General features: G+C 36.9%; 1 protein-coding gene across 1 annotated transcript in view; it reads right to left on the bottom strand.

The window, feature by feature from the left end:
• The window catches only part of gabra6b (gamma-aminobutyric acid type A receptor subunit alpha6b), a 39,133-nt gene extending 24,416 nt beyond the window's left edge, over nucleotides 1–14,717 (bottom strand). The window contains exons 1-8 of the mRNA XM_028467397.1: nucleotides 14,502–14,717; nucleotides 14,242–14,366; nucleotides 13,910–13,977; nucleotides 12,185–12,405; nucleotides 10,636–10,718; nucleotides 9,790–9,933; nucleotides 9,409–9,561; nucleotides 2,723–2,997 (exon numbers count right to left, since the gene is read on the bottom strand). Coding sequence (XP_028323198.1) covers nucleotides 2,723–2,997; nucleotides 9,409–9,561; nucleotides 9,790–9,933; nucleotides 10,636–10,718; nucleotides 12,185–12,405; nucleotides 13,910–13,977; nucleotides 14,242–14,366; nucleotides 14,502–14,560 — 1,128 coding nt within the window. The 5' untranslated portion in view covers nucleotides 14,561–14,717. The remainder of the gene's footprint in view (nucleotides 1–2,722; nucleotides 2,998–9,408; nucleotides 9,562–9,789; nucleotides 9,934–10,635; nucleotides 10,719–12,184; nucleotides 12,406–13,909; nucleotides 13,978–14,241; nucleotides 14,367–14,501) is intronic.
• Nucleotides 14,718–16,771: the final 2,054 nt, after the last annotated feature.

The following is a 16,771-nucleotide window of genomic DNA, read 5'->3' as shown; positions in this document are numbered from 1 at the left end:
TGGCATGCAGTTATTCCACCAGTGAAGAACAGAAGCTATGCTAGCAGACAGAGCTAATAGAAAAACGTGACTTTTACAGATATTCACGTAATATTACAACTATTCTTTCGGTGCAAAAGGAGTAAAGAATCATTTATGAGCATGTTTAACAGTAAATGGCGGCCAGAAAGAAAATAGTAGCAGATTCCGCCCGTTACGTCCGCTTCTGGAAGGATTAATATATATATTATTAATATAATATATATCTGCTGTTTAAGAGAAGTACTGCGATTCAATTTTCAGAGCATCGATGTGAACCGTGGTACCTATGAATCGATTTTTAACTGCCTTACGATTAATCGTTACATCCCTACTAACCAATATACCATATAGTACTATTATTATAATACGCTGCATTTACTTTGAGAGTGTACTAATTGTAGTTATTTTAAGCTTGTTTTGCCTCAGCAGTTCTTTCAAAAATAGCCACCCTTAACGTTGATGCATTTCCATCATCAAAACAATTATTAGAGTCCGAGGCTTTAGATGAAATTGTTGCTATGGACAGATAAGGTAAACAGCATTATGTCATCATAATTAGTTTTGTTTATTTGGATAGCCTAACGTATTCCATGATAATACAACTTTTACCTGCACTGTCGTTATTCTGGACCGCTACCACAAAGCAGTTAGGGGGCAGTGAATTCTTGCAGTGGATGCCAAGTTCCGACCCTGCCATCTGCAGCATATCTCAGCAGGAACTGAGCTTCACTTTCCCTGTTTGCTTTCAGTGAACATGTGAGCACAAATACACAATACAACACTTATAGTAGAAGCCCATCACACCCGTTGCATTAGGTGTTAAGAATTTCCAGTATTTCCTGTGCTTATTACCTAAAGATGACAAGCGTCTGCATAGTTGTGTCATCACTCTTCTAAAATCAGTACGTTCTGACCAACAGACATCGAATCCTCTCCTTTTCCTGCCAAACCTCTTCCCCTGCCCCCGTCATGCGGAGCTCTGTCCTTGGTCCACTGTTCTTCTTCTGTTACCCATTCCCTGTAGGTCCCATTACCAGCATCTTAAACCTTGACTTGCACTGCTATACCGATGACAAACTGATCTATCTTAGCAACTCTAGCAACTCACCACTAACCCACAACGAAACATGAATCTCAAAATCCGGGCTAGGGCAAAACTTCCACAACCAAATTACTTCTCATCATCACCAAAGTCAGCCTTCGTAAATCTGAACCCATCAAACCATTCTAACTAAATTATTCGTAGTGTTCTTTGAGTCTTTATTGCATCAAATGGATGTGATGGTTATGTGTGCATAATGTGCATCTAAATCCTGGAAACAGGACAATCTGGCAATAATAGGGGTGTGATATCAGATGTATTAGTTAGTCAATGGGTAATAAACAGCTAGCATTAACATCGTGTTTATATGAAATACATAATCCAAAATGAGGTGTAAAGATGCAGTTTTAAAAGCACATACTAGCTTTGCATTTATTTTATTCACCCTTGTTTTTCTATAAGTCATCTATGTTCGCCATCTGTTTCTATTCATTTCATGCTATGCTTTAATGTGATGCCAATACAGCACAAATAACAAAAATGACTAAGAATGAGGGATAATCACAACCAAAAAGGAAGGTGTATGAAAAACACACAGATGTGAATACCAGCCTGTTGCACACAGGCTCCATTGACACGTTTTGCTACTACTTCAACTATTTTACAAAAGTGATCTAATTTCCCTTGAAAAATAAACCCTGGTTTAAAGAAACACAATCAGTCACTGCATGAAAAATGTTACAGATCAGAATCTATGGGATTAAAAAAGCTATTATCATAAGTAACTTTTATATCATTCAAGAAAAAAGGTGATTTTGCTCACATGTTCCTAACATACATGGGGTTGAATAGTAGGGGTGTCCTGATCCGATATCGATATCGAATATGGGTCCGATATCAGCCTGAAAATGAACATCAAATTTTCGATTTTTTTTTTTTTCAATTCATTTTTTATTTATTTTATTTAATTGTAGAAAACTGTAGATAAGATGTTGAAGGTTAAAATGTATGTAACCAATTGGTTAATAATAAATGGGTCAGTTTTTCTCATACCTACTGTTGCTGACTATTGTTCTCTGTTTGAGTAACATCACTTGATTGATCCTTTTCTAACATTCCACACTAAAAAACAAGTAATTATTATTTTATTAAAGAGAAAAAAAGTAATAAAAGTATGTATGATTCATGATGATATTGGATCAATATCGGCATCGGCCGATACACAAGGCTGCAATATCGGTATCATATCGAAAATGAAAAAGTTGTATTGGGACATCCATATTGAATAGATGTTTTGCTTCATGTGCTGATGTTGAATAGGTTTTAAAAGTATAGTGTATATTGCTTTTAAATATAGCCAACTTGCAACGTTTTATCCATCAGCAATGTCAGCAATGTGTTTTGCAAAATATAGAGGGTGGGCGATTATGCTGAGCTCTGTTCTACTTGGGAATACATGCTTCAGCCGTGATATTATATGAAAATAAAAGTTGCAAAACTAGAAGGCAAGAACTTTATCCACCTCTATCTATTATTATATTTTTTCTACATGACACTCTCATGACTTTCCTGTCAGTGTTGAACTTCTCAGCTTTAAGTGTCTTTGTCAGTGTGAGAACATGTCATGCAAACCCAAGCGTGAAACAGAATAAGACTTACTGAAACTTCTCCATCGTTCCCTGTGGCTGCCGATGGAGCGGCTGCTGCAGCTGCAGCCTCCTGAGCTGCAGCTTTCATCGCTGCTGCTTTGCGTAGCTCTCTGTTGGCCTGTAGTGTGGAGAAGTAGTTGACTGCTGCAAACTCAATCAGAGCGGAGAAGACGAAGGCAAAGCAGACGGCAATAAACCAGTCCATTGCTGTGGCGTAGGAGACTTTAGGGAGAGAGTGGCGGGCGCTGATGCTGAGCGTCGTCATAGTCAAGACTGTAGTGATGCCTACCAACAGGGAGCAGACGAGACTTCATTTATCACGGAACAAAATGCAATTAAGTGTAATTCATTAGGGTAAAATCTTTACAATTGTACTGTGTATCAAATTCATTTTAGTTAAGAGGCCAAAAATACAGACCAGTTTGACCTTAGGTGGGCCACAGATTTTAGGTGGGAAAAAGAGCAAATTCAGCATCAGTGTATCCTGGTTTGCACTTTCACGCATAAATGATACATAATTTATAAAGTATATACATATATCAGTCCCTGCAGGATCCTCATATGAATCTCCCTGATTTTGGGGAAATTTTGTGGAATAATTTCAGGAAAATTTGCCAGATTTTGGAAGAATGCAGAGTTCCTTTAACAATTTTCGATTCAAAATTACTGTCGTCATGTGATATAAAAACTTAAAAACTAAGCGGTAACACTTCACTTGAAGTTTTATACATAAGGCTGACATTACGCTGTCATTAGCATGAACAAGGCAAGGTGAATAAATAAGGCAAATGTATTTGTATAGCGCATGTCATACACAAGGCATTGAGTGCTTTACATGATCAAAAAGTACAACAGAAAACATTCCACAGCTTTAAAAAATCAATAAGAACCTTAAAATCAGCAGCAAAAAAAAAAAAAAAAAAAAGAAACATTTAAGCAGTAAAAACATCTAAAATCATGAGTAAAATAGTAAATAAGGTATCATGAAGGCTGTCATTAAGTGTTGTTCACTAACTTATGACACCTTTGGAGCTATGTTGGCATTTTTGGGTTAGGCAGGATTAGGGTTGGGGTTAATGACAGTCTTGATGACACCTTATTCATGACAGATGTCATGTCATAATGAAAATATAATGTCAGCCTTTATGTATAAAACTTCAAATAAAGTGTTACCAACTGAGCTCTACAAATACTGTGGATTTTAATTGATTTTTTGTATTTGGAGGGGATATATACAGTATATACACAACTGAAGTTGTTGGGAATTTACAAAATGTTGCATGTTTTTTCTATCATTTTTACTTTCTCAAGTGGGCCGAATCTGATGCTCTAGAGGGACAGATTTGCCCCCCGGGCCTTGAGTTTGACACACGGTGTCTGACATCCCTACTTCCGTACAGCATTTTTGGCACATTTCAGTTCGCCAAAATGTGATTTGAGGGAATGCTAATCTGGATATAAGCAGAATAACCTGTGCCCTTGCACTGGCATGCTGGGACTGACTATAATCTGTCAATAGTGCAGAAAAAAAAACCACATCCGGTCTGATGACCAGATGGAAAAACGCTGTCTAATGCTACTCATTTGATGTTGGTTTACACAAAATCAGCTGTAAATTAAACTACTGAAGCATCAGGAGGGAAGGGAATGAGTGCATATGAAGATTAACACTTTTCACTAAAAATAGAATTACCATTTTTTTAAATTTAACCTTTATTTATTCGGGAAAAGTCCCATTGAAGTTAAAAACCTCTTTTTCAAGGGATATCTGCAGAAGTTACACTCACAACATTCTCTCCATGAGAGTTATAACTGTTTCTTTTAGTTGACAATGGAGTGACATTTGAAAATGGCTATTGGAAACTAACTGGGGAAATCAGAGTCTGACAAAAACCTTTCTTTTGTCAGGTTTCAGTCATACCTTGATAAAGAAAGGAAATTTGATGTTTTAATTGTTGCTTTTCAACTCAAAACCTCAACTTTAATATATACAGTATATATATACAGTGATAAACTGTATTTTTTTTTACTTTAAAAGCCTTCCCTTTTCATAATGTCAAAACATCCCTCTGCCTAGACGAGATTCTATCCTTATTAAGTCAGATGAAGTTGCTGACTGTACGGACATCTTTTTTAATAGCCCATTAACAAAGTAGACGTCTGATTCACTTTCATCCAGCAGAAGCAGGTGGGGGGTGGGGGTAGCCATTGAAGATTTCTGCTCATGCTTTTACCAAATGTATACTATAGCAGTGCACATTTCATTAGCAGTGTAGAAACTTATGTGGATTTTAATGCATCTCCTAATGTCTCTAAAGCATTTCCTGCACAGCACTTCCGCGGTGAAAGCTAACAACTGTAAAACACAGCCTCCTCAAACTGACGCTGACGGTCTCACTCAAAGGACGCAGGAATGGAAAGAATGCCTGTCAGGGTAGGAGGAGAGTCACACAAAAAATAAAAAAAAAAAGAAAGAAAGAAAGGAAAAGTGTAGGAGGGGAGGGGGTGAAGTATGAAGACAGAATAAAAAACGATGTGCTCGGGGCATTTATGTGCATTTAAAGGAAAAAAGCAAGGTATAAATTAGGCCACACTCAATTAAGTCTGTAAGACATAAACTCAGGGGACTTTCAGCTCTTAGAGAGGATGTTGACAATCCAGCACAGAGCATATGGCCTAATGTACCATCAGGGTGGAACCCTTCCATACAGCAACTTGTTTTCTTCTCTTCTCTTCATGTCATACCCACAATGAGAGCTATACTACTAAGCTACATAACTTAGATAAAGCTTTTCTTAAAGGGCCCATGTCACACTAAATCAACTTTTCTGTTCTTTAAACATCATAAAGTGCTATTTGGGCTTCATACACATGCCAAAAGTGTTTTTTTCCTTGATTCCCTCAATCGTTAGTTAGAGGGTGATTTGCTCTTTTCTTACTGCAGGGTGAGCATAAACACCTTGATCCAATTTGATGACACGTTCCCACTTTGATGACGAATTTGACGCAGCACTGAGCTGGAGAAGCCGCGCCTCCAGGAAGCTCTCTGCTGTGATTGACATGTAAACAGACACACATACGAAGGTGAGCATTTCAGCGTCCTTCGCGCAGTGCTATGTATGTATTTTCTACAGTCTATGTATGTACCGGTGAACGCCCCGCCCCCATGCTCTGTCTCATGTTTATAAAGCAGCATGAGCTCCGCTACGGAGTGGGTGGGAGCAGGGCGGGCCGTCCTCTGGCCCTACGTCACCGTGCGGTGAGGAGGAAGTCCGTGTCCCGTCTATAGACACGCCCACTCATGAATATGCATAAGTAGGCCACAAATCAGCCTGTTTGTTTAGAGTTGCTCAGAAAGTGACTTTTCAGAGGCTAAAACTCTGGAAAACTGGTGAGTTTGGGAAAATAAACCTCAAATACTATGTTTTTGTGGTTCTTAGAACAAATGGAGATGGGTGAAAAATAGCATGATATGGACCTTTAATCATATTATAGGTATTTAAGTTTCAAAACTCATGAGAAAAGGACTTTACATAACAACCCACCCGATTCTTAGTTTGCACTCAAGATTGGTTAAATGTAAAAAGCCGAATAGGATTTGTGATTTAAGTTCCCATGTACAGTATGTATAAAGCCTTAACTTCCCAATGCTCTATTATTTGGAATGCACTCCAAAGCAAAGTGCAGGCTGCTATAAGCACTGGCTCCCTTCCAAAGCAAATCACAGACCACCACCACCACAACAATATCTACAAGAAGCAGGAGAATAACCATTCAGCTGCAGCTTGAAATATTTTAAAAGAGGGAAATGAAACTAAAATGCAAAGCAATTTCATTTTGTTACACTTTCCCTATTTTTACTCTTTGTCTCTGCCATTTATTTTAGTCCGTCTCTGTCTTTGTTCAGTGTCTATCACCCTGTCAGCTCCCGGGGCTAGAGTTAGTGGTAACTGTAGCGTAATGTAATGTGAGGAAGTAGAAAATGTGAGTGCTCACACGGGGACCAAGTAAACATCCTTCCCCTCTTGGCCCCTGTTTGACCAATTACGAAAACATTTATTCACATTTAATTCAGCTCTACTTCAGTGCAGACAGAGTATAAACAACACTGGAAAGTTATAGGGTGACTTATATTATCTTAGAGGAAGTCATTTTAAGATACGGGAACACAATTCAACAACAACACAAACAATGGTGAGAAAGTAACTGCATTTGACTTCAGCACTTTGTTTATCACTCCAATGGTACACTGGTAGCTATAAAATGTTCCTTTTCAAAATTTCTATAGAGTCAACTCCTGTTATAAATTATAACAATAAGTAATAAGTATTAAATAATTAATTCATTATTATTCGCTTAAGTGGCGTTAGCCTCAATGCTAGAGCCGTAGCCACCCGTTAAACAGGAGCAGTACCATGGAAATGTGTGACATTGTCACAAAACATTATTAGTGGATCCTTAAATTACCGCCAACCGGTAAATTACCCTCACGTTTTGTACAAATATCCCATGCAGCCAGTGATTAGAGGTGCGTTTATCTGGTGTGATGTGTCACCAGTTAAACACCAACAGATAAACCCGTCCTTGTACCAGTTTATCACATCAAAAAAAAAAAACACAGTTTAGATGAAGCTCTGCGTTCATTTTCACTCACAGGATAACATGGTCACTGCTCAAAACGTAACACTTTGCGCAAGCTTTTGAAACGATTGATGGGCAGAATATTTATAATACATATTTGTCCGCTTTTCACACTTTGTAGACATTAAATCACCCGTTTCCCAGTGAAAAACAGTGTGTAAATGCGTAATATTGTCCCACCACATGCATGTGCAACATTTCTGTCATAATTAGCCCAATTTTAAATAATTTTATATAAAATGTAATATGGTCAGATTGATTGCTTTCTCCATTTAAGATTGCTTTTTCCCTTCTCAGACAGTGAATTCCGCTATTTCTGTCTGTTTTACACAAACACGAAAAATGACATTACATTACATTACAGTTTACTGCACAATTTTTCAATGGTAAATTAGATTTTAATCACTCTGAATAATGACATAATTGAGTAAGGTTCAGATGCCTAATCTGAGGGCTCACAGGACAAAGCTGGACAGCTGTCACACATGGTCAGTCAGCTTGATGAATGGCTGTGTGCAAATGGGTGGAGAAAGGATAGAGACATGGGAGACCACTGAATCATCATGTATCTAAGTGGCCACAGCATTAAAAGCATTTCTGTTCAGTTTCCTCTCATTAATGGAACCATTTTGACCCCAACTTCCTCTGTTGGTCACAAGAGAACTCCTACGTTGCAAACTCACTTTTTCCCCTCACTTACAAATATTGGGACTATGGTGTCACCATAAATTTGGCAAATTCTGGCCTTGCTTTGGGAAAAACTCCATACCAACATGAAATGAAGTCGACCTTGGATCAGTTTAGGTTCTAAACTCAAACACTGTTCTTCAGATGTTACAAATACAGGACAATGAACCCAAAAGTGTATTATTACACAGCTCTGATAGGACTGATTTTTCGTTTTTATTGTATTGTTGCCATAAAATTGGAAATTGAGTAGTAAATTGTGGTTTGCTTCAGCATATATACAGTATATACATATAATGGACAATGGCAACGTAGATAAGCTTTGCTTCAGCCTGTCGACTTCTAAAACTACTGTAGATATGTGTTGAAATACACGTATATGTGCATGTGGTTGAATATTAATGAACCACTTACAGTATATATATGTTTAACATGCATATGCATACAGTATGAACTGTCTTGACCCTGATGGGTTCTATTTTTGTTGTTTATTTGTTTTACTTTATTATTTATTATTAGGGTTTGAGATAAAAAATGATAGAAAAATAGACATACAGTATTTATCACATGCTGAATTGTGACCCCCCAAGGACTCTAAAGACCTGTGATTTAGGGAAGGTTACACCCATGCTGCTATGGCTTACTGGACCGATTACAAAATCTACATTGACCCATTGCCAAATAAATGTCAGCCAAAACTAAAATTGATCAGTAGAAAACAAGAAAAATAGAACAGTGAGTAACAGATTGACCAATAGGCTAATTTTAACCCTCTCTTTGATCACGCACAGTAAGAAAACACTTCAATCTATAACATTCTCACTGAATAAAATCATTTGTTCATAACTTGAAAAGCCATGCATATCTTTTTCTTTAGTTTTACCTAGGGCTGGGCGATTTTGCCTAAAAAAAGGTTTAAGCAAAAGTGCAACAGCAACTTCACAGTAGCTTTTCTGATTAAGAAATCATATAACTACATATTTTATAACATAACATTGCAATTGAAAAAATATTAAACTCTTCCCTTAGCACCTCAGCATACCTCAGCCTATGGCACACATATAGCCTACTCAAAGGGTAAACAAATGTAAACAAAGAGGGCTGTCTCACATCACGCTACGGTAACCCACAAGGACAGAACACGAAAAAGTCCGAAAAAACTGTGGTGAGGAAAAAAATATTCCAAAAAAATAAATAAATAATATATATATATATATTTTTTTTTTTTTTAAACTCGAATTTACAAAATATATTTTATCTAAATTCGATTAATCGATTAAATCGATTTTTTTTGCCCAGCCCTAGTTTTAACTTTAATTTCGAAAATGACTGAGATTTAGACAACATATCTCATAAAGCTCCACTTACCAAACACGGTCCGAGCTGGAACCGATTCCTTATTAATCCAAAATGAGACTTGGGCAAGGATTACGGTCATAATGCAGGGAATGTAGGTCTGAATCAAGAAGAAACCCATTTTTCTTTGCAGGTGGAAGTGGACAGTCATGATGACGTATTCCCCTGGGTGGGTAAACACCAAAAGCAATTTTCAGATAGCAAGCCAAAACGTGTACTTGTAGATTATAGACAGTATCTTACTTTGGACAAGAATAATAGACTATCACATTTTAAGCTATTCCATGGAGAAGATTAAACCTTTTTTCCCAACATGACTTGGTTCAAAATAGGAGTTTTATTCAATAATGTTCTGACTTTAATAAAACACGATTCCATACAGCTTCTGCTCACCTGTGTTTGACTTTAACCTCTCGCTTGACACAGTCTGACCGATAAGATCGTACTGCAGCAAACTGGACGACTCCTGTGGAACCTCGACTGAAGACAGGGGACCTTTTTTCCAGGTGTACACAATCTCGCTAATGGGGTACGCATCTGCACAAAATTTACAGAGGAATCTAAACCAGTGTTGGTGTAGGACAGGGGTGTCAAACTCATTTTAGTTCAGAGGCCAAATATGGAGCAGTTTGATCTCAAGTGAGGCCACAGATTATATGCAGGAAAATGAGTAATTTCAACATTATTGTGCCCTATTTGCACTTCTGCGTGTACATAAAATACAAAATATGTATGAAACCGACCATGTCCAAGCAATACGTGATAGATATCAGGCCCAACAGGATCTGCACTTTAAATTTTCGACATTTTGTGACCAATTACTATATAATTAAGGGAAACTTTACGTCATAATCTGAGGAAAATGGAAGGATTTTGTAAGAATATTTCATTTTTTCACCAATTTTACATTAAAAATGACTGTAATCATGCAATATAAGCACGGGGAAAACTGTGAGCCTCTGCAAATATTCTTCAGTTTCATTTACGCAATGATTCTTGTTTTCTCTGTCACTTTTATTTTCTCCTGCGGGCCAAATTGGATGCTCCAAAGGGCCACATGTGGCCCCTGGTCCATGTGTTTGACACATTTGTAATCAAACTGCAAAGGTATAGCAAACAATGATCTAAAATTAACCCTATTCATGATGAAAATGTGTCGCCTGTCAGTTACTTAATGACAGTGTTCGTCTGAGAGTGACACCATCTGTCAGACGTGATGCTTCCGAAGCACAAACTCACAACTGCCAAACTTCAGCGGGCAGGCGTGTCCGTCCATGGGGAAGTTCATCAGACGCATGGGGCACTCAGCATTTATTGTTAATCTGTCAGCACAGAAAAGAGTTTCAAGCAGTGTTTGATTTAGACTTCATACATTAACAATCGTTAAAAGGCTGTTGTTTTCTTCCAGTCGCTGTGGAGTCTTAGTCATTAGAGGTAGGCAGTGGCACACACAAATGGATTGTCAGGTAAGATAAAAGGGTGAATTTGTTTAGAATTGATAAGAAAGAAAAAAAAAAGATAAAAGCTTAATTCCAGGTTATATAGTTTTTGGATCTTAGTTAAAAACTTAACATCTTCTGAATGTCAGAATAAAATAACATCTACATTTTCTGATTAAAGAAAATTACTTTTCTGTTCTAATAACCAGCAATCTTCCAGCAACGCAACCTAAGAAACCAGGTGAAAGTAACCACACACCATCTGTTTAAAAAAGAACGCAAACAGAGCCCTATTTTTATGCTGTTGTTTCAAAAAATGTTAAAAATAACTAAATAAATTCAGCCTATTTGTTTACAGTGTGCTGAGTAGTGTTTTAGTATTATATATTTATATTTATTTTTCCAATGTGTTATTCAAGTGTACCATGTCATTTCTCATTTCTCATTCTTGGAGAGCACATTAATTTCGTTGTATATGATTTACAATGACAATAAAAGCTTCTATTCTATTCTATTCTATTCTATTCTATTCTATTCTATTGTATCATAATTGGTTGAAAAAGCTGATCGATATTTAAGAGAAAAAAAAAATGCTTTTATATTAAATGTGAATTTTGGATGGCTACACTGTGCCCATCTCTCTATTGCTACTGCAGCCTGTGCTTTCTCCCCTTTCATTTATTTCACACTCTTTCTTTATGTTCATCCTGCAGGTATGAACATGGATGATTTCTAATCTGTTGTTATTTTTCCAACCAGCTGGGGTATTCTAACTATAGTTCTCTTCCTTCCTTTCCACAAACCCCAACCGGTGGAGGCAGATGGCTGCTGCTCCCGAGTCTGGTTCTGGTGAAGTTTTTTTTCTTTTTTTTTTTTTTGTCCAGTCAAAATAATTTTTCCTCTCCATTGCAGCCTGTGTTTGCATATGTAGAACTGTTATTATTTTAATTGCAATACACCTCTTTAATTTACAATCATAAGCAACCAAATCATATCCAGTTTGATTGATGTGTCAATAATTTCAAAGATAAACAAAAAAAACATTTTTAATTGTTATTTTTTATCTTTAAAAGATAAAACACCATTTTTATTTAGAACAGTTTTTCCTTTGCAACATTTCTACTATGGAGGGAGTTAAGGTCATGTTTGTTTGTGCTGCTTTCTAGGCTTGTTTTCACAATCAGATGCATGAAACATATCATTTTTTTTTTTTTTTTTTTTTTTTTTTTGGAAAGCCACTGTTTATTTGTGGGTGTGTACATATTCTTGGATGCCTGCGTTTTTGATTTGCTTTCCAGGTCTGTGCTCTATTGGCTGTGTTTGGATTTCAGTGTATACAGCGACGGTACCTCATGGTGTAGAGGATAGTTCCGTTCTGCATGATGCGAAACAGCTTGTTGGGGGTGGTCATGTTGTGAGATATCGACCTCTTGCCATTCCGGAAAAACGTGTCTGGTGTCCAAATCTTGCTGACCATAAGGTTGTTTAGCCGGAGGATCTCAATAGGGCCCTCGAATTTTAGCCTTTCGTCAATCCACGTCTGACGAAAGAATACATCCATGGTGTACTCCTATAGGTGGGGTGGGGGGGGGTCAGATAGTGGGTTATAAGTTTATCATCACTGCCAACAAACCACTGTAAGTGCTGCTTCTGCTCCAGCATCTACTGTGCTATGAAAATATTGTATTTTACCCTAGAAAGGTATGGCAGATGATTTTGTGAGCCATGGTTTAAAAACGGTGGTTCCCAATCTTTTTTTGTCCCGTGTGTACCCTCTTTGTATTGTCGTCAAATCATGTGTACCCCCTCTTGGTATCATAAGTACCCTCTCCATAATTTCATATGCTTTTTCATTTGTGGAACAGCGGGCTCCCCTAAACCCCAAAGTGTGTCTCATTAATTCACAACATTGGTTCCCTAAGGCTTACATCTACAGATGTAATACAATGAGTGGAATTTAAAGTGATTTTTTTTTAAGTGCAAATTTTATGTGATTACTTCAATAGTAAGTAAATACGGTCTCCTTTGTAAAATGTAGCTAATTATTGTCCCTTATTGTCAGAAGTGTGATGGCCTCTACAGCATAAAACAATCCTGTTTCAATAAAATACAAGAATATATACTATTTTATTAAGCAATATTACAGTTAGTTTGTGGTAAATTTGTCCAGAAAAATTGCCTAAAAAAGAACATTTCCCAAATATTTTTTAAATGAATTGTTAAAACTTTCCAAGTAACCCCTACAATGTGCTCCTGTACCCCTAGAGATACACATACCCCTGTTTGGGAACCACTGGCTTAAAAGAAAACTACTGGCTGTGATTCTGGCACATCAGTTTTTTCTCTTTATTTCTCCATTTTGGATTATTCTGCTGCAAGTTCATGTACTAATGAAACTCTGAAAGTTTAGCATTTAGCTTCAAATCATCATATCTATTTTAAGGTTAAAAGTTCACCTGATGTTCTATCGCTCTTTTAATGGACTGGCAGATTGAAAAAAAATAAAGTGAATGCATTGAGCGATTGATATTAAACCCAGTATGAACAAATGCAGCTGTACTCCCATTCTCAGAATCTGCATTAAACTCGTAATATGAGTTTATCCTGCTTTTACAGTGTGTCATGTAGGAGACATTGGTCCCCTTTAAGAGCTGTTTACATGACTCTCAATGGAAATGCCACCAGGATGTCACCAGTGCTGTTCAAGTAGGCTTTAGAGTCAGCGAGCACTGTATCTAAAGCCTAAAGAGTGATGAGTACAACAAGCATACTTCACTCAGCCTATCCCATTGCAGTAGCCAGCCCATCCCAACATCAGCCACATCACTATCTGCCGCTCTGGCAGGAGGATTGTCAGCCAGATTAAAGTCCTAAGCTGCACTAATGACATCCAGTCCAAATGCTAGAATAATGAAGGCTATGGGAGAAGCATGACTTGAGGACTTAGAGCTCTGTGTTTTCATCCTGTTTTCAGACAAAATTAAAACTATTAACAAGTGGAGAAAAAAAACATAATTTTGAGTGGCATTTAATGGGGTTGTCAGAGTATCAGATGGTCACTGGGGTTTACATACCATTTCAACATCTGAAACTGGTCCAAAACTGGTGACAAAGATGTCAGTTTTGACCTCTGTAACAGGACCTACAGAGTGATCAAATATGTAAAAAAAAAAAAAAAAAAAACATCAAGTTTTGAAATTATCATACAGAAATATAGAATTAAAAAGTTGAACAAGCAAACAAACATGATTGTGCTCCCATTCTGTTATCCATTATGTGTATTATTTAAGGACATAGGCATATACTGTACATGAGTAAAACTTTATATTTAAATACAATAAGTGTTAGATATTTAGATAATAAGCACTGGAGCAAATGATTTGATATGATTTATCCATAAGCATACCTCCAAATCCAGGTCGCAGCCTGTTGTCATAGCCATCCAGTAATCTATCCAATATACGCGTGATGTTATCCAAATAGATACTGGTCTCAGTGTGTTGATTCCCCCTAACACTGCTCGTACTGTAACTAAAGTACACACACACACAATCACACAATGAAAGCTTCACAAAACTGTTGAAAATACCGAGTTTCACCAAACACTCATTGTGGCACAGCCGTGCGTAAAAAGTCGGACAGCATGCGGAGACTGGAGTTACTCACCCAGACAGAAATAAGCAAGTTAAAAGGAAAGCCATGCCTCGCCAGCAGCCGACAACCATGGACTCCCAAGCTCAACTTTTCAATTCAGCATACTCCATCATTTAAAAGCATGGTTAAAAAGCGGGACAGGTCGTCTGCTATAGATGTTCAAACCCGTGCGAGGATATAGCGCGCGCCAGTCCAGCACGACTTGACTTCGCCTCTAGTGCGGTTGCGCCCGCGTCAGCCCTGAATCGCTCAGCTGGAGAAAAAAAAAAAAAAAAAAAAAAAACCTAAAGAGTTTTTGAAGAGAGTGAAGAGGAGGGACGAGGGGTGTGTGTGTGTGTGTGTGTGTGGGGGGGGGGGGGGGGGGGGGGGGGGGGGGACTTCATCACATATTCTACACAAAGTCAATTGGTCTCAAGTGCAGCGGTGATATTTGGAGAATGACTCGGCTTGATGAAAACAATCATGTTTACTGCGCCATTATCATTAGGCAAAAAAAAAAAAAAAAAATGATGTACAGAAACAACAAGAAGGAAATAAGGTATAAAAAACACAACATACAGGCAGAGATGAAAGTAACGGATTACAAGTACTCACTTTTTCGAGTATGTTTATTTTACTTGTACTTATAAGTGCTTTTTAAAAGAAGTAAAGTCACCAAAACGAATCACTGAGTGAATTATTGTTTTTGTTTTGTTTTAAAATGAGCATTGGACATTATGAAACTACAAAATAAATAAAAAAATAAAATAAAAATTGAAATGAAATGACCAGACAACAATCAAATGCATCACATCATAGCCAACCAACCATATTAAATGTAATGCACCGCACCAAAATAGCATTAAATGGAGTTTTAGAGTTCATAAATTTAGCTATACTTAGATTTTATTTATTTTTTTTATTATTGAAATAATTGGTGTTCTTTTATTAAAAAAAAAAAAAAAAAAAAAAAAAAAAAGCATTATCCATTTTGACTGACCTTTTATTTTGTACGATGGAAAATAAATTGTCAGTTGTGCACGATTTTGTCTCTTCCTTTTTAAGTTTAGTTTATACATGAGATGTTTACTGTATGCAAGGAAACCGTGGCAAGATTTGTTACCAAAAATAAATGTGGGGGGTGAAAGTAACAAGTAACTTTTACTTTGAGTACTATTTAATTGAGCTACTTTTTACTTTTACTTGATTATTTAATGTGTGACTTACTTGTATGTACTTGAGTACAATTTTAATCAAGTAACAGTACTTCTACTTCAGTAGGATATATTCGTGCTCTGTACACCTCTGCACACAGGACATCTCTCAATATACTTTTTATTGTTTGTTTGGGTTTTTCTATCCACAGGGTCTCTAAAATACATGTAAAGTATTTAAAAAAGATTTTTTTTTTTTTTTTTTTTTTTTTTTTTTTTAAATGAATCACAAAAGAACTATTGAGTGAATGAAGTGGGAGGTTGGTACGTACAATGCCTGTTCAAAAATGTGAGCCACAGTTTTCAGGAAGGCATGAATAAATTGGAATGGGTGAGACAAATTATTTAAGAATTTAACCCAGATAATCTCCCACTTTTCCAAATCTTTTGATAAGCTTTTTTTTTTTTTTTTATGAAAGAAATAAACAATGAAACAAAATTTTAATCCTCATAATTGTGACATTGCTCCTCGAAGACACAAAACTGAAGTCAAATCATCAAGGAAAGATGAATTAGCTTAAATGTCTGTTGCTCTTTACAGGGGGGAGTTCAGGGGAGCCTGCAACACAAGAAACCAAAAAAACAAGTGAAAAAGAGAGAAAATCATTCTTGTTTTTCCCCCACAATGACAAAATGGTTTTTTCTACTTCAATAAATGTAACACCTTTCTATTCTACTTTAATAAATCCCTTTTTTTCAGGATCCCCACTCAACCATCAACTCCAGGTTTGAGGGTAAAAAGAAACTTAATTCTGGCCAAATGGAAAAGAAACATCTCATCTTACTTTGTTTGTAATTATTCTTGAGTCTTGGAGAAAATGGTGAACAAACCGGAGTCAAGCAAGCACTGTGTGGGTGGAATAGTTACTGTACTACCACTACTGTTGCGAAATGCTAATTATAACCCTTGTGCTTAACATTAACAATACCTAGAGGGAGAATATTTCATATGTGCGAAAGGAGAAAAGAAAAGAAAAACAAATCGATTGTTTTCTGACCACTGCACAAGCCAGTGGCTGCACAGCTACTGTACGTTTGATTGTCAAGTTATTCGTTCAGCACAGCATTACTATTTAATCAAAAGTTGTA

Source organism: Gouania willdenowi, chromosome 14 (genome assembly GCF_900634775.1).
Source record: "Gouania willdenowi chromosome 14, fGouWil2.1, whole genome shotgun sequence".
Taxonomy (NCBI): Eukaryota; Metazoa; Chordata; class Actinopteri; order Blenniiformes; family Gobiesocidae; genus Gouania; species Gouania willdenowi.
This window is presented reverse-complemented; position numbering and strand designations above follow the sequence as displayed.